Source organism: Melanerpes formicivorus, unplaced genomic scaffold (genome assembly GCF_026170545.1).
Source record: "Melanerpes formicivorus ecotype bairdi unplaced genomic scaffold, bMelFor1.0.p_v2 SCAF_6, whole genome shotgun sequence".
In the NCBI taxonomy this organism is placed as follows: Eukaryota; Metazoa; Chordata; class Aves; order Piciformes; family Picidae; genus Melanerpes; species Melanerpes formicivorus.
Window position 1 is genome coordinate 7036195 of NW_027142358.1, and position 14244 is coordinate 7050438.

Here is a 14244-nt window from a genome sequence, read left to right on the forward strand (position 1 = left end):
ACAGTAGAAGTTGGTGTCATCTGCAAATTTACTGATGATGGACTCAATACCCTCATCCAGGTCATCGATAAAGATGATCTGGAGCATGGGGCCCAGCACTGATCCCTGGGGGACACCACTAGTGACTGGCTGCCAGCTGGATGTGGCACCATTCACCACCATTGTCTGGGCTCGGCCATCCAGCCAGTTCCTGACCCAAGACAGAGTGCACCTGTCCATGCCACGAAATGCTCCTACATTGCTGCAACAAAGCAGCCTGCTTTTTATTGTAACTACCAGTGAAGCTGTGTGCTTGAGCTGTAGCAGTTAAACACAGAGATGGTGATCCTGCATCTAGAGGTGTAGGAGATAGCATGTGTCTATTCTTGACCCTGTATTTGGAGACCACAAGTCTGCAGGCTAGACCACCTCAGGGGGGTTATCTGAGGTACCCAATAGTGAGACTTTGTACCTCTGGCTAGCTCTGTGGTGCACTGCACACCAGGACACAACAGCAAACAGCATTTGGGGAGCTGCCATTCCTGTGTGGTGGCACGACTGGAGAAAGATCAGTTTGTTTGGTGGTGTGGATTTTGTTGGCTGTCAGTCCCCTTTGGCTGCTCAGTCTCCCCGTGGCTTCAGATGCAATTAATCAGGGCCCAAAAGGGTAGTTATCAGCTCACAGTCCTAATTCAGGTTTCTGTGCCTATTCACATTACTGCTTTTTCTTTAATTTAGCAATAAAGTTGGGGCTATTTTCATGTTTTTTTATGATACTGCCCCAGCAATCCTTATTAGTGTTTTTTTTTTTTTTAAGTAAAATAACAAAACACTGGTTTCCAATCCACCTTTTTTGCTTCTCCCTAGGAAATGAAAAGGCCAAATTAACTGTGAAAGGGAAACGAAAATGTGCATAGTCCTAGAGTCCTGCTGTCACCTTGGCTGAAGGAACTTTTCCTTTCATGGGCCAAGTAAATGCTTAGAGCAGTAATCCCTGAAAGAGGCTTTTTATTCTGCAGTGGGCAAAGCTGTTGACATCTGACAGTGCTGTTTCCTCCTTTGATCAGACCTTAGTGAACCTGGGAGAAGGTGGCCTTGGAGAGCTGGGTACGCCTAGCACCCTCCAGTGCAACAGCTCTGTCCTCTGGGGTGCTCTCACACCCTTACTGTTGTGCTTACTTGCATGTGAAGAATCTGAGAGGAGTTTTTCAGAGAGATCATCCTCAGCTGTTTTCTGGCATCAGCAGGCACTGCTGGTGCCAAGCCACGTGTGCTCATAGTTTGGATTAAGTGGCCTGAGCTGGAAATGGCTGGAGTGCTCACACATGGAGGAGCTAGGTGGGAAGGAGGCTGGTTCTCTGATAAGTAACTATAAAATCATTTCCCTGCTCCTGTGCATCGGCTGAGCTGTGGTAACCACTGAGGTGGGTGCTTTTAGTTGTGCAGTTGAGGTGCAGCAATCTGAGTTTTGCTGTCCCTGGGAGGCTGAGTGACTGGATGCTGGCTTGCATTGGTGCAGGCTACCTGTACCCATGTGGATCTCAGCATCCACTGTCTATCAAAGGAATGGGTTAGCTGTTTATCCATCAGTTAGGAAGGGCAACAGGGGTGGCTCCAAGAGTTGAAGAGGATGTGCTACTGGGTGGCCTGGCCACAAACCTCATCCAAAGGCTGTTTTGTTAGCCAGTGTGGTCAGATTGCATGTCCTAGCTGGGTTATTTCACTGCAAGCTTAGAGGAGGCAAGGGAAAGGGTGTGGGTCTGGCTTCAGAGTCAGCACAGGGAGGTGCAAACATGACTGCACCAGTCATACTCCCAGCATGTGTTGGAAATAGCCCATCTCTCTTCTCCTGTAACACACAGAAATCACAGAATATGTCTGGTTGGAAGAGACCTGAAAGATCATCCTGTCCAACACTTGACCCAGCACTGAAGGGTCAACGCTCAACCATGTCACTAAGCGCCAGGTCCACAGGCTGCCACAAGGATGGTGACGCCACCACTGACCTGGGCAGACTGTTCCAATGTTTGACAACCATCCTGAGATGGTGTCCTGGTCTGCAGATGAGCTTCCTGACTCAGAGGCCAGCCACCTTTGTCTGGATGTTGTTTAAGAGCTTGCTTCTGTGCCTGTTGTTGTCTACTGAAAATTCAGCTTAAAACTAGTTAGAGGTTTCACTTGGAGAACTCCAGGAGAGCACTTCCATTTGGAAAGAGAGAACAGTGCTCTGTTTTGCAAAGCACAGGGGTTTTTGTTTCTGAATACTGCTGTCTGAAACCCTAGCTGGCAAGTTCCAGCCTCTGACAAGCACAGACACCTAGCTATGTTTGCCACCACGTTGTTTGTTTGTTTAATTTTAGTGTTAATTGGTGCCTTCCAAATACCACAACAGCTGTGAGGAGCCCTGTCCCCACCGATCCCCCTGCTGCATTTCATTTCCTGTGGGACATGTGTACCTGGCAGCTGACTTAATCAAGGTCTTCCACAGGAGAGAGTTTTGCCTCATTTGTGTCAGAAATTGAGGATTTGTGTTCTTATTAGAATAAGGGTTTGAAGAGAAAGATTTTTCTGGCCCCCGATGCCATGATAGATGTATTTTCACTCTACATGTGATCTGCAGGAGGATCTAGGAACTGGCTGTATTGCTGTTATTAGCGTGCTCATTTTGTGACCTTGTGAAGCCACTTTTGCATCCCTACCCCTCAATTGCTACCTGCAATGTTCCTGTAAGAGTACATGGCATAGCACTATGTTATTGCATGACCTACCTCCTAGTAATAATAACTTTGATCTATAGTGGTGTGAGTGCAAATATTATTTTATTCATAGCTGCAGTTCTCAACCAGCTTAAGGGTGGAGTCTCCTAAGCAGTGTTTTTGCCAGTCACGCCAAAGGATGTGGCTAGGACCTTACTGTGCTTTTCCAGTGTGCAAGGGTGTGGTGCAAATCCATCTCCCTCCAGCGACCTTGCTGAAAGGTCTTTCACCCCAGTGGATGGAGTTCAAAGGCTCCCTGTCAGTGAGCCTGGTGTTGGCTCAGTGTCTATGAGGCTTAGCATCACACCAGTGCATGCATTAATGACAAGTCTCATAAGAGCTGATAAGACAATGCAAATGTTTTAATAGGGTCAATTCATTAAGGCTCCCTCCTGCTTTAAAAGATTACAGTGGGACCATATGGTACTTCCCTGAGGGTCCATATACCACCAACTGTCAATAGAAAGACTCCTGCTGACTTCAACAGAGACCAGTGTGCCAGGTGGTACTTGGTGTGCTTTTGGAAAGAGCAGAGGAAGACTCTAGTTTGTGTAGCTACAGGGGCATGGCCTTGCTCTTCAGTAGGAGTATTTTTCATGGTTAAGGTGGCACAAAGGTGTTTGCGAGGTTCTTGCCTTTCTCTGCTCTGAGGTCAGGAGCTGGAGTAGCTTGGATAATGCAAACATGTTCACCAGCAAATATGTTGTTCAAACAGGGGTTGCTGGTTCCCAAACTTGTTGGGCCAACGTATAATGATCCTCAAAATTCCCACACTGGCCAGGGAGTAAAAGTTACTCTTGAACATGGCTTTGCAGACTGTCTGTGGGCAGAACACTTGGCATCAGCTGGTACAAGAAGGAAACCAGGTGTTTCAGCAAGGAGACACAGCAGCTGACATTTCAGTGATCAGTTTGGTACAGAGACTGGATAATTTCATCATTATTTAAGCTTCCACATGGTTGATGGCTTTGTCCTGGAAATTTGGAAATGGGTGTTTGTGGAGGATGTTTAGCAGCAAAATGCAGGGCACAGTGGATGTGCAGTGTGCAGATTCTTACCTTAGGGGAGAAGTGTGCATTGGCAAGGGTGATGCTTTGGCTCTGCACGGGATTTCCAGTTTTTCTGTAGCCTCTTGCTCCCAGCATAGCAATGACTGTATGCAAAGAGGGGGCCAGTCCTGCACCCTCTGTGTGAGGAAGCTGTGCTGTTCCCTAAGGCAGTGCTTCTCGGATGTTTTGAATGCGTGACCCTCTTTTGGCTCCTTGTCTCTGTGGGGCTCAGGATTATCATCAGGTCAGTTCCTCCAGGTGAGGGTGTGCCAGCTGCCTGTGTTGCTGGCTTGCAGGTATAAATACCATCCTCCCTTTACTCTCAGACAGACTGACTGCTTTCTGCAATTAAAAGCTGTTGGCTGTTTGCAGGCTAATGTAGCACTTGCAACCAGTATTACAAATGAGTTCACATTCTACCACGCAGGTACTCAGCTGTCTAGTTCGAGGAGGCACCAGCTTCACTGCAGGAGTTGAAGACTTTACTCAGTGAATTAACCCAACATTTCACAACCACTCACAGACTGGAAAGTTCAGATTTAAGGAGTCTGGGGACTTGTGCTCACACTGAGATGCTCTTCTGTGGGATAGGTGCTTTACTTTCCTGTATTCTGGTGTTTTAAGCAAGGTGATAGATCTCTTCTGGTTTGCTGGGGCATAAAACCAATGCACAGAGAGGTGTCCCACAGTAAGAAAACCGAAAGGATAATTTTGCAGCACTTTTGCCCACCCTTTCCATACCAAATACTGCATAATTTACCTGCACCATGATCCCTTCTTGCTTTTAAGAGGTGAGAGATTTGCAGCTGGGGCAGCTGAGGAGCAATAGGTTGTTTGGGTGATAGCAGCAGGACATAGAGCAACATTAATTAGCTCTTGGCTTATACAAAACATTGTACAAACAGTAACAGAGCTGTTAGCTTGAGACTTGCACTCTGGCCCCTCTCTGTCACTCCTGAATTTTGGCATGGGTGCTCATGGCTTTTCTACTTCTAGAACAGCCCTGCCTGGTGCTTCAATTCCCAAAGTCTATACTAGCAGAGCTGTTCTAGAACTGATGTTACTGTGCCTATAGACATTGGAAAGCAGCCAGGTTCAGAGGTAGGAGCTCTCTGTTGATGGAGAATGGAGCCTCACCTCTTGCTTGTCTTTGGTTTCCTCTTGCAATTATTCACGCAGGGGCATTTTCTGCTTATCCCTTCTAATGGAGGAAGATTTCTCTTCCTGGTGATATGCTTTTATACAAGCCATGTTATTTCCCATGTTCTACTGCTTCTTGGTGATTTGCTTTAACATGCACATTAAAAACAGGATCCAAGTGCAGAAGGACACCCTCCCCACCATCCCCCGTATCTCAGGGCAATACTGTTATTGCTTTTGTTGCCTTTCCTCACTGCCCCATCTGTCTCCATCACCTCTTGTCACCTTCCATAGTAATTCTTGCTGATTAGCAAAGGCCTTTATCAGCTGAGACCCTTTGGCAGCCAAGTTCAGCCAACAGTTCTGATTCTGTCAGGAGCTTCTACTTAGTGAAAAAGACCTTCCCCCTCCCACTGCTGAAAACACTATGAATCATTTCCCTCCCCTTTCTTTGTCAGGAGCAAATGCCACCAGTGTTAGGACCCTGGCACTGGCTTTCTGAGTTCAGGAAGTCATGAGTGAAACAATCCATGGAAACTGGGATCCCCAAGTAAAAGAAAGACATTATTTTATAAGGAGCACACCTCTTTTTTGGTCGCTGTCAGATTGCCATCTGGTTGACAATCACACTTACTTCCATGAGAAACAGAAAATTATTCTTCTACCCTATAATGCTGTGCTGTTGAATTATCTACTTTACATTGTGAGGGAATTTGGGTCATAGCTGATTGCACATCTGTGCTACTTCAATGTATACAAATAACAGTAATACCTGTATGTAAGGACTGGAAGCGTTCATAAAAATATCAAAGCAGCCAAGTGTGTTTAGTTAAAGTGGAGGAAGCTGCTTTGCTCAAAAGGAGAGTCTGTAATTGCAGGAGGGCTAAATTTTATACCAATGCAAGCCAAGTGAAACTGCAAAAAGAGTCTGGCCTCTTCTCATAAGCAGATTCTGTCCCTGAGAAGTTGATATGAGGTTAAACACATTACTTGACGACGTATATACAGAACCTGGTACCTCCCAGGTTCTCAGATAAAAAGAGGAAAGGATCAACAACACAGTAACAAGAACAATATGAAGAGGCAGGAACAGGGCCGCTTCCCTGCTTTTGGGAGACAGCTGACTGACAAAGCACCCGCAGCTGGAGCGTCTGTAGTCAGAGGCAGCACATGTCTCTCTTAAACATAAATCAGATGAGACATTATAGCATTTTTAACACACCCATTAGTCTTCAGGCTGTCGTCTGCTGAGTATTTATCATATGACTTGTTTCATGTACTACCCTCTGAAGTGTGGTGACAGTACTTGAAGTAGAAGATTAAATGTGAATTAGTCCATTGTCCCTTTAACAGTGGATTTGGGCTTTTCCTAGCCTCTGACAGATACTCCTTGCATGAAATAATTGGTGTCCTCAGAGCAATCCATCACTTGGACATCCCTTGAAAAGAAATCAAGCTCAGCAATTATAGAGTAAGAGCAAGAGGTGGATCTGTTCTCAGGTAGATTTGGAAAGGAGCTAACCAGAAATTTCCCTGTCTCCCTGTTGCTCCCTACTCAGTGCCTGACTCCAAAGAGTAGCAAAGTTGGCAGCTCAATTCTGAGCCAATGGCACAGCAGTGGGAAGATCGTGAAAGCATCTCTAGAAGGTCTCAAGGCACCTCTCCTTGACAGCCAAAAAAAGTGTTATGAGATTCATTATAAAGGCTGTCTTAGAGCTTACAAATCACCAGTCTAGGGTAGCAGCTGCTGTGACAGCTGGCTCTTTGATACTGGAATGACTGGATTCTACTGCTAGGCATCCCATCTAGGACTTCTAGTGCTTCTTTGCCTAGTGATGCTCAGTGCTATCCTGCCTCCAGACTGTGCTCTGCTGTGTCACCAGGCTCACCAAAAGATGGGCTTCTTCCCTGCATGAACCACCTTCTTCACTATTACAAAGCATTGCTGTGGACCTTTCTAGTGTGTTCACTGTAAACCTGTAGGCTAATGAGAGGACCAGAATGCTGGGATGTTTTTAAGCCTGTTTGTTCTTGTGGTCCATGGCACTTGTTAGAATCCATGATACTCTAAGTATGAAGTTTTGCAGGAATAAAGTGATATTCAGAAGATACCTTTAAGATTGCAGACTCAACAGCTGCTCAAAAGAGAGACTCCTGCATAGTTTTATTCCCACTTTGTGCACCAACTGTGTATACAGGAGGAAACTGAGGTCTGGTGGGAGAAGAGGTGTGTGGTCGCAGAATTAAAGACTCCATATATATATACACACACACACATATATACAGAGAGATGAAGGGATGACTTAAGATGCCTTTACAATGTTGAACCTGATACTTTGCCTCTTATCCACATTAATTTCCTAGGAAAAATATTTTCTTTAAAGAAAAAAGGATAAAAATAAATATTGTTATCCTGTATTAGCAGCAGGGCTGCAGCCCTGTGTCTTCCCCATGTCTCTCTTTTGCAGTGCTGGAGTTCTTGGAGTCCTTCTTAATATGTGCCAGACCTGCCTTGGACCAGTCCAAGCCTGGCACATCATTGAATTAAATATTTGCATGAGGCTGCACCATCCCATAAAGCCTGTAGCTTCCCATCTGAGTCTGAGGCAGACTTCCCATTCACTTCCTAGCTGGGCAGCAGCATGGTTAAAAAACTGCCCATCCTTCTGTAAAAGAGGGGTATAGTGCCTGAGGGGGGCTTTAAGGAGCTGCAGTAATATTTAGGAGAGAGGAAGCAGCACTGTACTTACTTGCATAGAAGTAGATCTCCTCCTTAGATATGTGGAAACTACCCAAAGGAAAGGCCAAGTGGCACATAAACCGTTACTCCACCCTCACAAGGAAATTGCCTGGGTTGTTCTTCATTTACGGGCCACTGTGGGACTTCCTTGCTACATATTAGCACTGCATGAAATTCTCCTTTCCGTTGCTGTCCTGAGGACTCCTCACAGGGTCTTGTGTGCCTCCACTGCTTGGCAGCCTGCCTGCTCAATTTCTTTATGATGACCCTGGTTACCTCATTAGGCAAAGCTTTTCATTAATGAGGTTTGTGTCCAGTGCACCCACTTGGAAAACCAAGAGTTTACAGCGTAGGTCTCTTGGGTTACCTTCCTTTTGAAGTCCCATGGGACCTCCTCTGCATTTGGAGGGAGACCAGTGGAAATGGAGAAACTGCAGTAGTAATTTGTGCTGGATCTGCTGTGGTTCTGCTGGTCAGTTGTGATGGCTTTGGCAAAGCTTCTGTCAGCACAGTCTGTCTTCCCAGAAAAGGGGAAAATCTGGGTGTTTGGGAGGTTGTCCCTCCTTCGAGGTGCTTCAGTACCTCTCTGCCTGAGGACCAGCAGGACTTGTGAGTGGGTCCCTCCTTGCTGCCCACCAGAACTGGATGTGCTTGCAAAATGTCTTTATTTTCCTTCTTGCTTTTTTCCTTTGTTGTCTGGTAGTCCATGATGCTCTAAACTACTCACCTTTCTCCCTGTCTCAGTTTTGAATGCCATACTGGACCAGGCAGCTACAGATCTTTCCCAGCACCTCCCACTGAGCCTTTTCCAGCATCCAGTAGCAGAGGGAAAATCTTCCTGTTTCTGAAGGAATAAAAATGGAAGCACCTTCTGGGCATTCTTCATCCTAACACCACAGTCATCCTGATATTTTCCATCTCCATTTAAGGACTGAATTAAGACTCATCATATCCTGGGATCTTTTTTGTACTCTGTGTTTAATATAACATTCTTTATTATATTTATCTTGTTTCTTATGTTTGAATCTTTCATTTAGTATGTTACTTTGAAGACCAGGGCCTCTCTGTAAACTATCTTTTTAGGAAAGCTGAATTGCATTTACAGGAGATCTTTCATGTGTTTAAGCCTTTGGTTCCTTTATGTTTTGATATGGTCACCAGTTTGACTTTCAACTCATGGTTTGAACTGAAAACAGGAAAGCCAGCAAATGAGAATGTTTCCAAAATGTTGCTTTCTCTTTGCAGTATATTTATAAAAGTTGCAAAGGAATAGGAAGATCTCCCTGACCAGGATTTCTGGAGCACTGAGAAAGGAACTAGTCTTTATTACTACAGCTACCCCAAGACCCTTTCCTCCTAAAAAAACAGCTTCCTGCAGTTGCAGTACAAGTACAGTGTGATTCTGGAGGCTGTCAGGAAAAATAAGAATTGTTTGGGTAGTTTGTAGATAGTTCTCTCCATTTACCAGAGAGAGAAGAAGGAAAACTGCAAGGTTTTAGTGTGGCCAAAGTCAGTTGATACAGAGAGACAGAACTGCCACCTTCCTTCTCCAGCAGTTTTTGGCTAAATCATTCAAGCTTAGATGAACATCTCAGACACCTATGGAAGATTTACCCTGTGCTCTGTGATTGCATCCCATCGCATCCTAAAGGAATGGCTCAGCACCAGCTTTGTAACAAGATAACCACAAGGAACCCAGAGAGATAAATTTATGGCACTAGGAGATGGCTTTACCTCATAGGACAAGCTGTTTTGCTGTCAGAATTGGGGATGGACATAAACCACTTTCTTGTATAGGGAACAAAAGGCTTTAACACCTTCCAGGTTAGCAGTTATGGTAAGGATGACAGAGCACTGGAACAGACTGCCCAGAGAGGCTGTGGAGTCTACCTCTCTGGAGACTTTCAAAACTCCCCTGGATGTCTTCCTGTGCAGCCTGCCCTAAGTGATCCTGCTTTGACAATGATCTCTGGAAGTTCCTTTCAACCCCTAATATTCTGTGATTTTGTGGTTCTGTGTGATTCTGTGAAAAGGCAACTGATAGGGGCAGAATCTGAGAGGATTTATAGCCCCTGCTACTGGATGGTTAAAGGCTGCCATTTCATTAACATAAAGTCATAGGAGCATTTTGGTTGAAATAGACCTTTAAAATCATCAAGTCTGACAAATTATCTAGCTCTACCAAGTCTGGTTCTAAACCATGACCCTGAGCACCACATCTCTGCATGTTTTAAACATCTCCCTGGGCAGTCTGTCCCAGTGTTTGATAAGCCTTTCAGTAAATAATTTTATTCTAATATCCAATCTAAACTTCCTCTGGTGCAACTCGAGGCCATTTCCTCTTGTCCTATCACTTGTTAGTGGTGAGAAGATGCTGACACTTAGCTCACTGCAACCTCCTTTCAGGTAGTTGTAGAGAGCAAGGTCTTCCCTCAGCCTTCTTTTCTCCAGACTAAAGAATCCCAGTTCCCTCAGCTGTTCCTCATAAGACTAGTTCTCCATAGCCTTCAGGAGCTTCTTCACCCTTCTTTGGACCCACTCCAGGACTTCAATGTCTTTCTTGTAGTGAGAGCCCCGAAACTAAATGCAGTACTCAAGGTACTCAAAGTGTGAAGTGGTGACAGTGCAGGGGGGTGGTCACACCCTTGGTCCCGCTTGTCACACTATTCCTGATGTAGGCTAGAATACTGTTGGCCATCATGGCCACCTGAGCACACTGCTGGCTTTTGTTCAGCCAACTCTTGACCATCATGTCCAGCTCTTACTACATCAGGCAGCTTTCCAGCCACTTTGCCCAAGCCTGTAGTGCTGCCTGGGGTTGTTGTGACCCAAGTGCAGGACCTTGGCACTTGGCCTGATTGATTCTCATACAATTGACCTCCATCCTGCCCAGGTCCTTCTGCAGAGCCTCCCTACCCTCAAGCAGAACACCACTCCCTCCTGACTTAGTGTCATCTGCAGATTTACTGAGGGTTTTCTCAATCCCCTCATCCAGATTAGTGATGAAGATGTTAAAGAGAACTAGCCCCAGTTCTGAGCCCTGACTGGCCACCAACTGGATTTAACTCCATTCAGATTTAACCTCTCAGCTTGTGTAGTCATGACAAAATAAAAGCCACATACTTAGATTTTGGATCTGATTTCATTTCCTAGTCCATTTGCTTATCCCATGATCTAAGGATGAGTATCTTATTTGCCTGTTGGCAGAAGAAGTTTGGAGCAGAGGGTGGTATATATGTCAGTGGGGTTTTTTTACATAGACATTTCATGGCCTAAATAATGCTGGCAGATACTGTTTTCTTCCACCACAAGGAGAACATATAATTTATTTTTGTCTCATTACATTAAAAGAAATACAGTACAAAAGAAAAAGAGAAGAAAAACACCAAAAAAGGATATGAAGATATAATCCCTTCTGGCCAAAAAAATACCAACTCTATGACATCCCTGTGTGTGGAGTAACTCAGCTCCTAGATTATTTTGATAAACTTTGTTACAATCAGTTTCACACAAAATCCAGTTGTTTATTTAATCTTAACTGCTTGCAGAAATGTCGTCTAGAAAGGACACCAGGGTTATTTTCTTTTTACTTTCAAAAAACTAGAGTTTGTTTATTTTTCTTCTATTATTTGGTTTCCTCTGTAGATTTATAAGGGTGCTGTCACCAACATCCTTGTGTTTGCTTGTGAACTGGCTGCGTGTGTTGCCTGCCTGCAAGGGCAGGAGCATCCACAGTGGGAGGTAGCTGAATGGGCAGGCATGGGGTGTCGGTGGAGCCCACATCCCACCCCAGTGGTGCTCCCTGTACTGTCAGCATGGACATGCCAAAACAGTCCTGAAGTAGACGAGAGTCATAACAGTGCACTAGTCCCTTCCAGGATACTGCCATCTCTAAAAGGGAAGCAAAACTTTTTGTGTAAGGTACAGGATGAAATCAGAAAACCTCCCTCTGCCCCATGACTCACTGCAGTCCCCTTTTGGTGGCTAACACAAGCAGGATCTCACTGGCAGTTGCCAAGATTTCATGGAACTGCTGTGCCTGTAGTAGTTGTTGGCCATATGCTGCATCTCATGTGCAAACTTCAGACCCACAGTATCTTAGCTGTTAAAGGGGCCTGATAGCTGTTGCCCAATGTTTCTCTGCTGCCTGCCCTGCAGTGTGCTTTTGTGAAGTTTGCTCTGAGGGCAGGAACAGATCTGCTGCTCACAGCTGCTCCAGCTGTGCCATCCTGTCTCTGCGGTAGCAGTGGGGCCATGCTGTCACACAAAACTGCTGCAGTGTGAGCCTCTCCAGTATTGTGACTCCTCCACTGTGGGTATAACAGGGTTGCAGAGCTCAGCCATTGCCACTGCTGAGAGCTGTGGTTGGAGCCAGCTTTAAAACCCCATCTGCTGACCTTTCTGCTCAGTCCTGCTGTGCTATGCCACATGGTAGGTGATGCCCCTAACACTCCCCTTTCATCTGTTTTCTCCTCAGGCAAGATCCTGTTCCGGAGGAGCCATGTCCGAGACGTAGCTGTGAAGAGGCTGAAGCCCATCGACGAATACTGCAGGGTAAGAGCTCTGGGGCAGCGTCTGGCAGTGCTGTTGTGTGGGTGCTCACAGCCACCACCAACTCTCCTGCTAAGCTCTTCACCTGTGTTGAGACCATCACAAGGAAGGATGGATGGTCCTTGCCAAACCCTGCTCCCAGAATCCTTGCAGTGTTTTCCCTGGAGACTTTATGCACCGAATTGGTGCCTCATTTACTCAGTAAAGGCTGTAAGCCTCATCTCCCCTAAACGTGGATTTTATTGCTACATCAACCTCAAGGAAAGCAGGAGCTGAGCAGGCAAAAAGGCACAACTAAGATGGCATTGTCTTCTGTTCCCTCCCTGTCTGTCCTCCAGTGCCACCTGAGGGATAGTGATGGCTGATGCAGCACTGGTAGTGGACCAGTGGCTTCCAGGAGTGCTTCTCCTGATGAGTGAAAGCCTGGACATTTATTGCAGGACAGAAAAGTATGGCTGTGTTGAGAAGAAGGTTAAGTCACCTAATCTTTCCTTTCTAGCTTAGAGTTTGTGATTCGATGATAATTAATCTTCTGACCATAGATTAAAAGTGATTTCTAAGCAGGGCAGATACCCAGGTTTTGTTAGAGATATTGAGTGCATCGGTCAGCACATACTTTAAATCCCAGACTTCCTCTCTTATTTCCTGTGGGGCTTTCTTTCCGTTTGTAGAAAGCCAGTGGAGCAGGTGGAGGGGAAAAAAATACGTTCCCAAGAACTTCTCCAGTCAGACATTGACTCATCCAAAATTGGGAGCAGATCGCCAAAGTGCCCGAGGCATGCTGGGGAAGTGGGGGGTGGTGAGACCCATGCCATCTGCACCCCCTGGGCGAGGAAGCTGCTATTAAAGTCTTATCTCATGAGATCAGGCTTTCTTGCGTGACAATTAATGCACTGTCTTCCTGCCGGCGGCCGAACGGCTCTCGGGAAAAAACGTCGGGTCTTGCTGCACCCCCAGACAGCCTCCTTCAGACAGGAACTGCCTGCAATGCAAGTAGTGAGGGCTGATGTCAGGGTTCACCCAGCAGATGCATGGTGGAGAAAGCAGTTACTTGCCCTGGAGGGGGCAGCTGCTTCTCTGGGACCCCTTTGCACAGACAGAGCTGACCTGACCCAGCCAGGCACTGACGCCCCGCCGATCACAACAGAGGGCTGTGTTGTGGCATTGGCTGCTGGCACGCTCCTTGACACCACAGTGCTGTGATTGCCACCCTCCTCCTCGCTTCCTTTTTCCCTCCTGAAGAAGTCTGGCTCCACTCATAGAATCATAGACTGGTTTCAGTCTGTTTCAGATGATACGGAGCAGATCTGCTGCTACTGCCCAACTCAGAAGCATAGTTGGATGCTTCCCCGAGGCCAAGCTGTTAACTTATTTATTAATAGGTGCTGCTTTTGTAAGCATAGCCCCAGCTGTGTTGGGTTCACAGAATCAAAGAATGTTAGGGGTTGGAAGGAACCTCAGGAGATCATCTAGAAGGCCAGTTTGGCCCAGCCCACTGTTCCCTGTTTCTAGCAGCAGCCATAGTAGTGCCCAGCAGTGAGAATGACATACCTATAGTGACTACTCAAGAATATTATCCTAGTTTCCAGTGATCTCTGGCTTTGCTGTGCCTGATGTATTGTCTTTTTATTTTATTTTCATTTATTGTAATTTATATATAATTTGTGTCTGAACTTCATGGTAGAAGATGCTTAAAACTGGATGTCACTGTAGAGTGAGGCTCATAGTGACTGAAAAACTTGAGTAGGTATTGTATCTCATGTCTGTGTGAGCGCTTCAAGAGGGCTACATCCTTCTTAGTGCCTTTCTGCATGGCATGTCAGGTCTTCAAGGAGAGAAGACTCTAACTCACTCATCCATCCCCCTGGGATGTGTCTTATTGGTTGTGCCTGAACAGTATGGGCTGAAGATAGGTGAATGCTTCTGCTGGTGCTAGGAAGTAAAGCAATGCTGAGCTTTTTTTCCCTCCATTCACTGCTTTTGACTTCAAATCCATGCCTGGATATTAATTCATGTCCAGTGTGGATGG

The 14244-nt window shown here is 45.9% G+C and overlaps 1 protein-coding gene across 4 annotated transcripts in view; it reads left to right on the top strand.

Annotated features, from left to right (window-relative positions):
* The window catches only part of SH3PXD2A (SH3 and PX domains 2A), a 271897-nt gene that overhangs the window by 95399 nt on the left and 162254 nt on the right, over positions 1-14244 (top strand). For all 4 annotated transcript variants that reach the window (XM_068139450.1, XM_068139448.1, XM_068139449.1 and 1 more), the window contains one exon: positions 12142-12218. In XM_068139450.1, coding sequence (XP_067995551.1) covers positions 12142-12218 — 77 coding nt within the window. The remainder of the gene's footprint in view (positions 1-12141; positions 12219-14244) is intronic.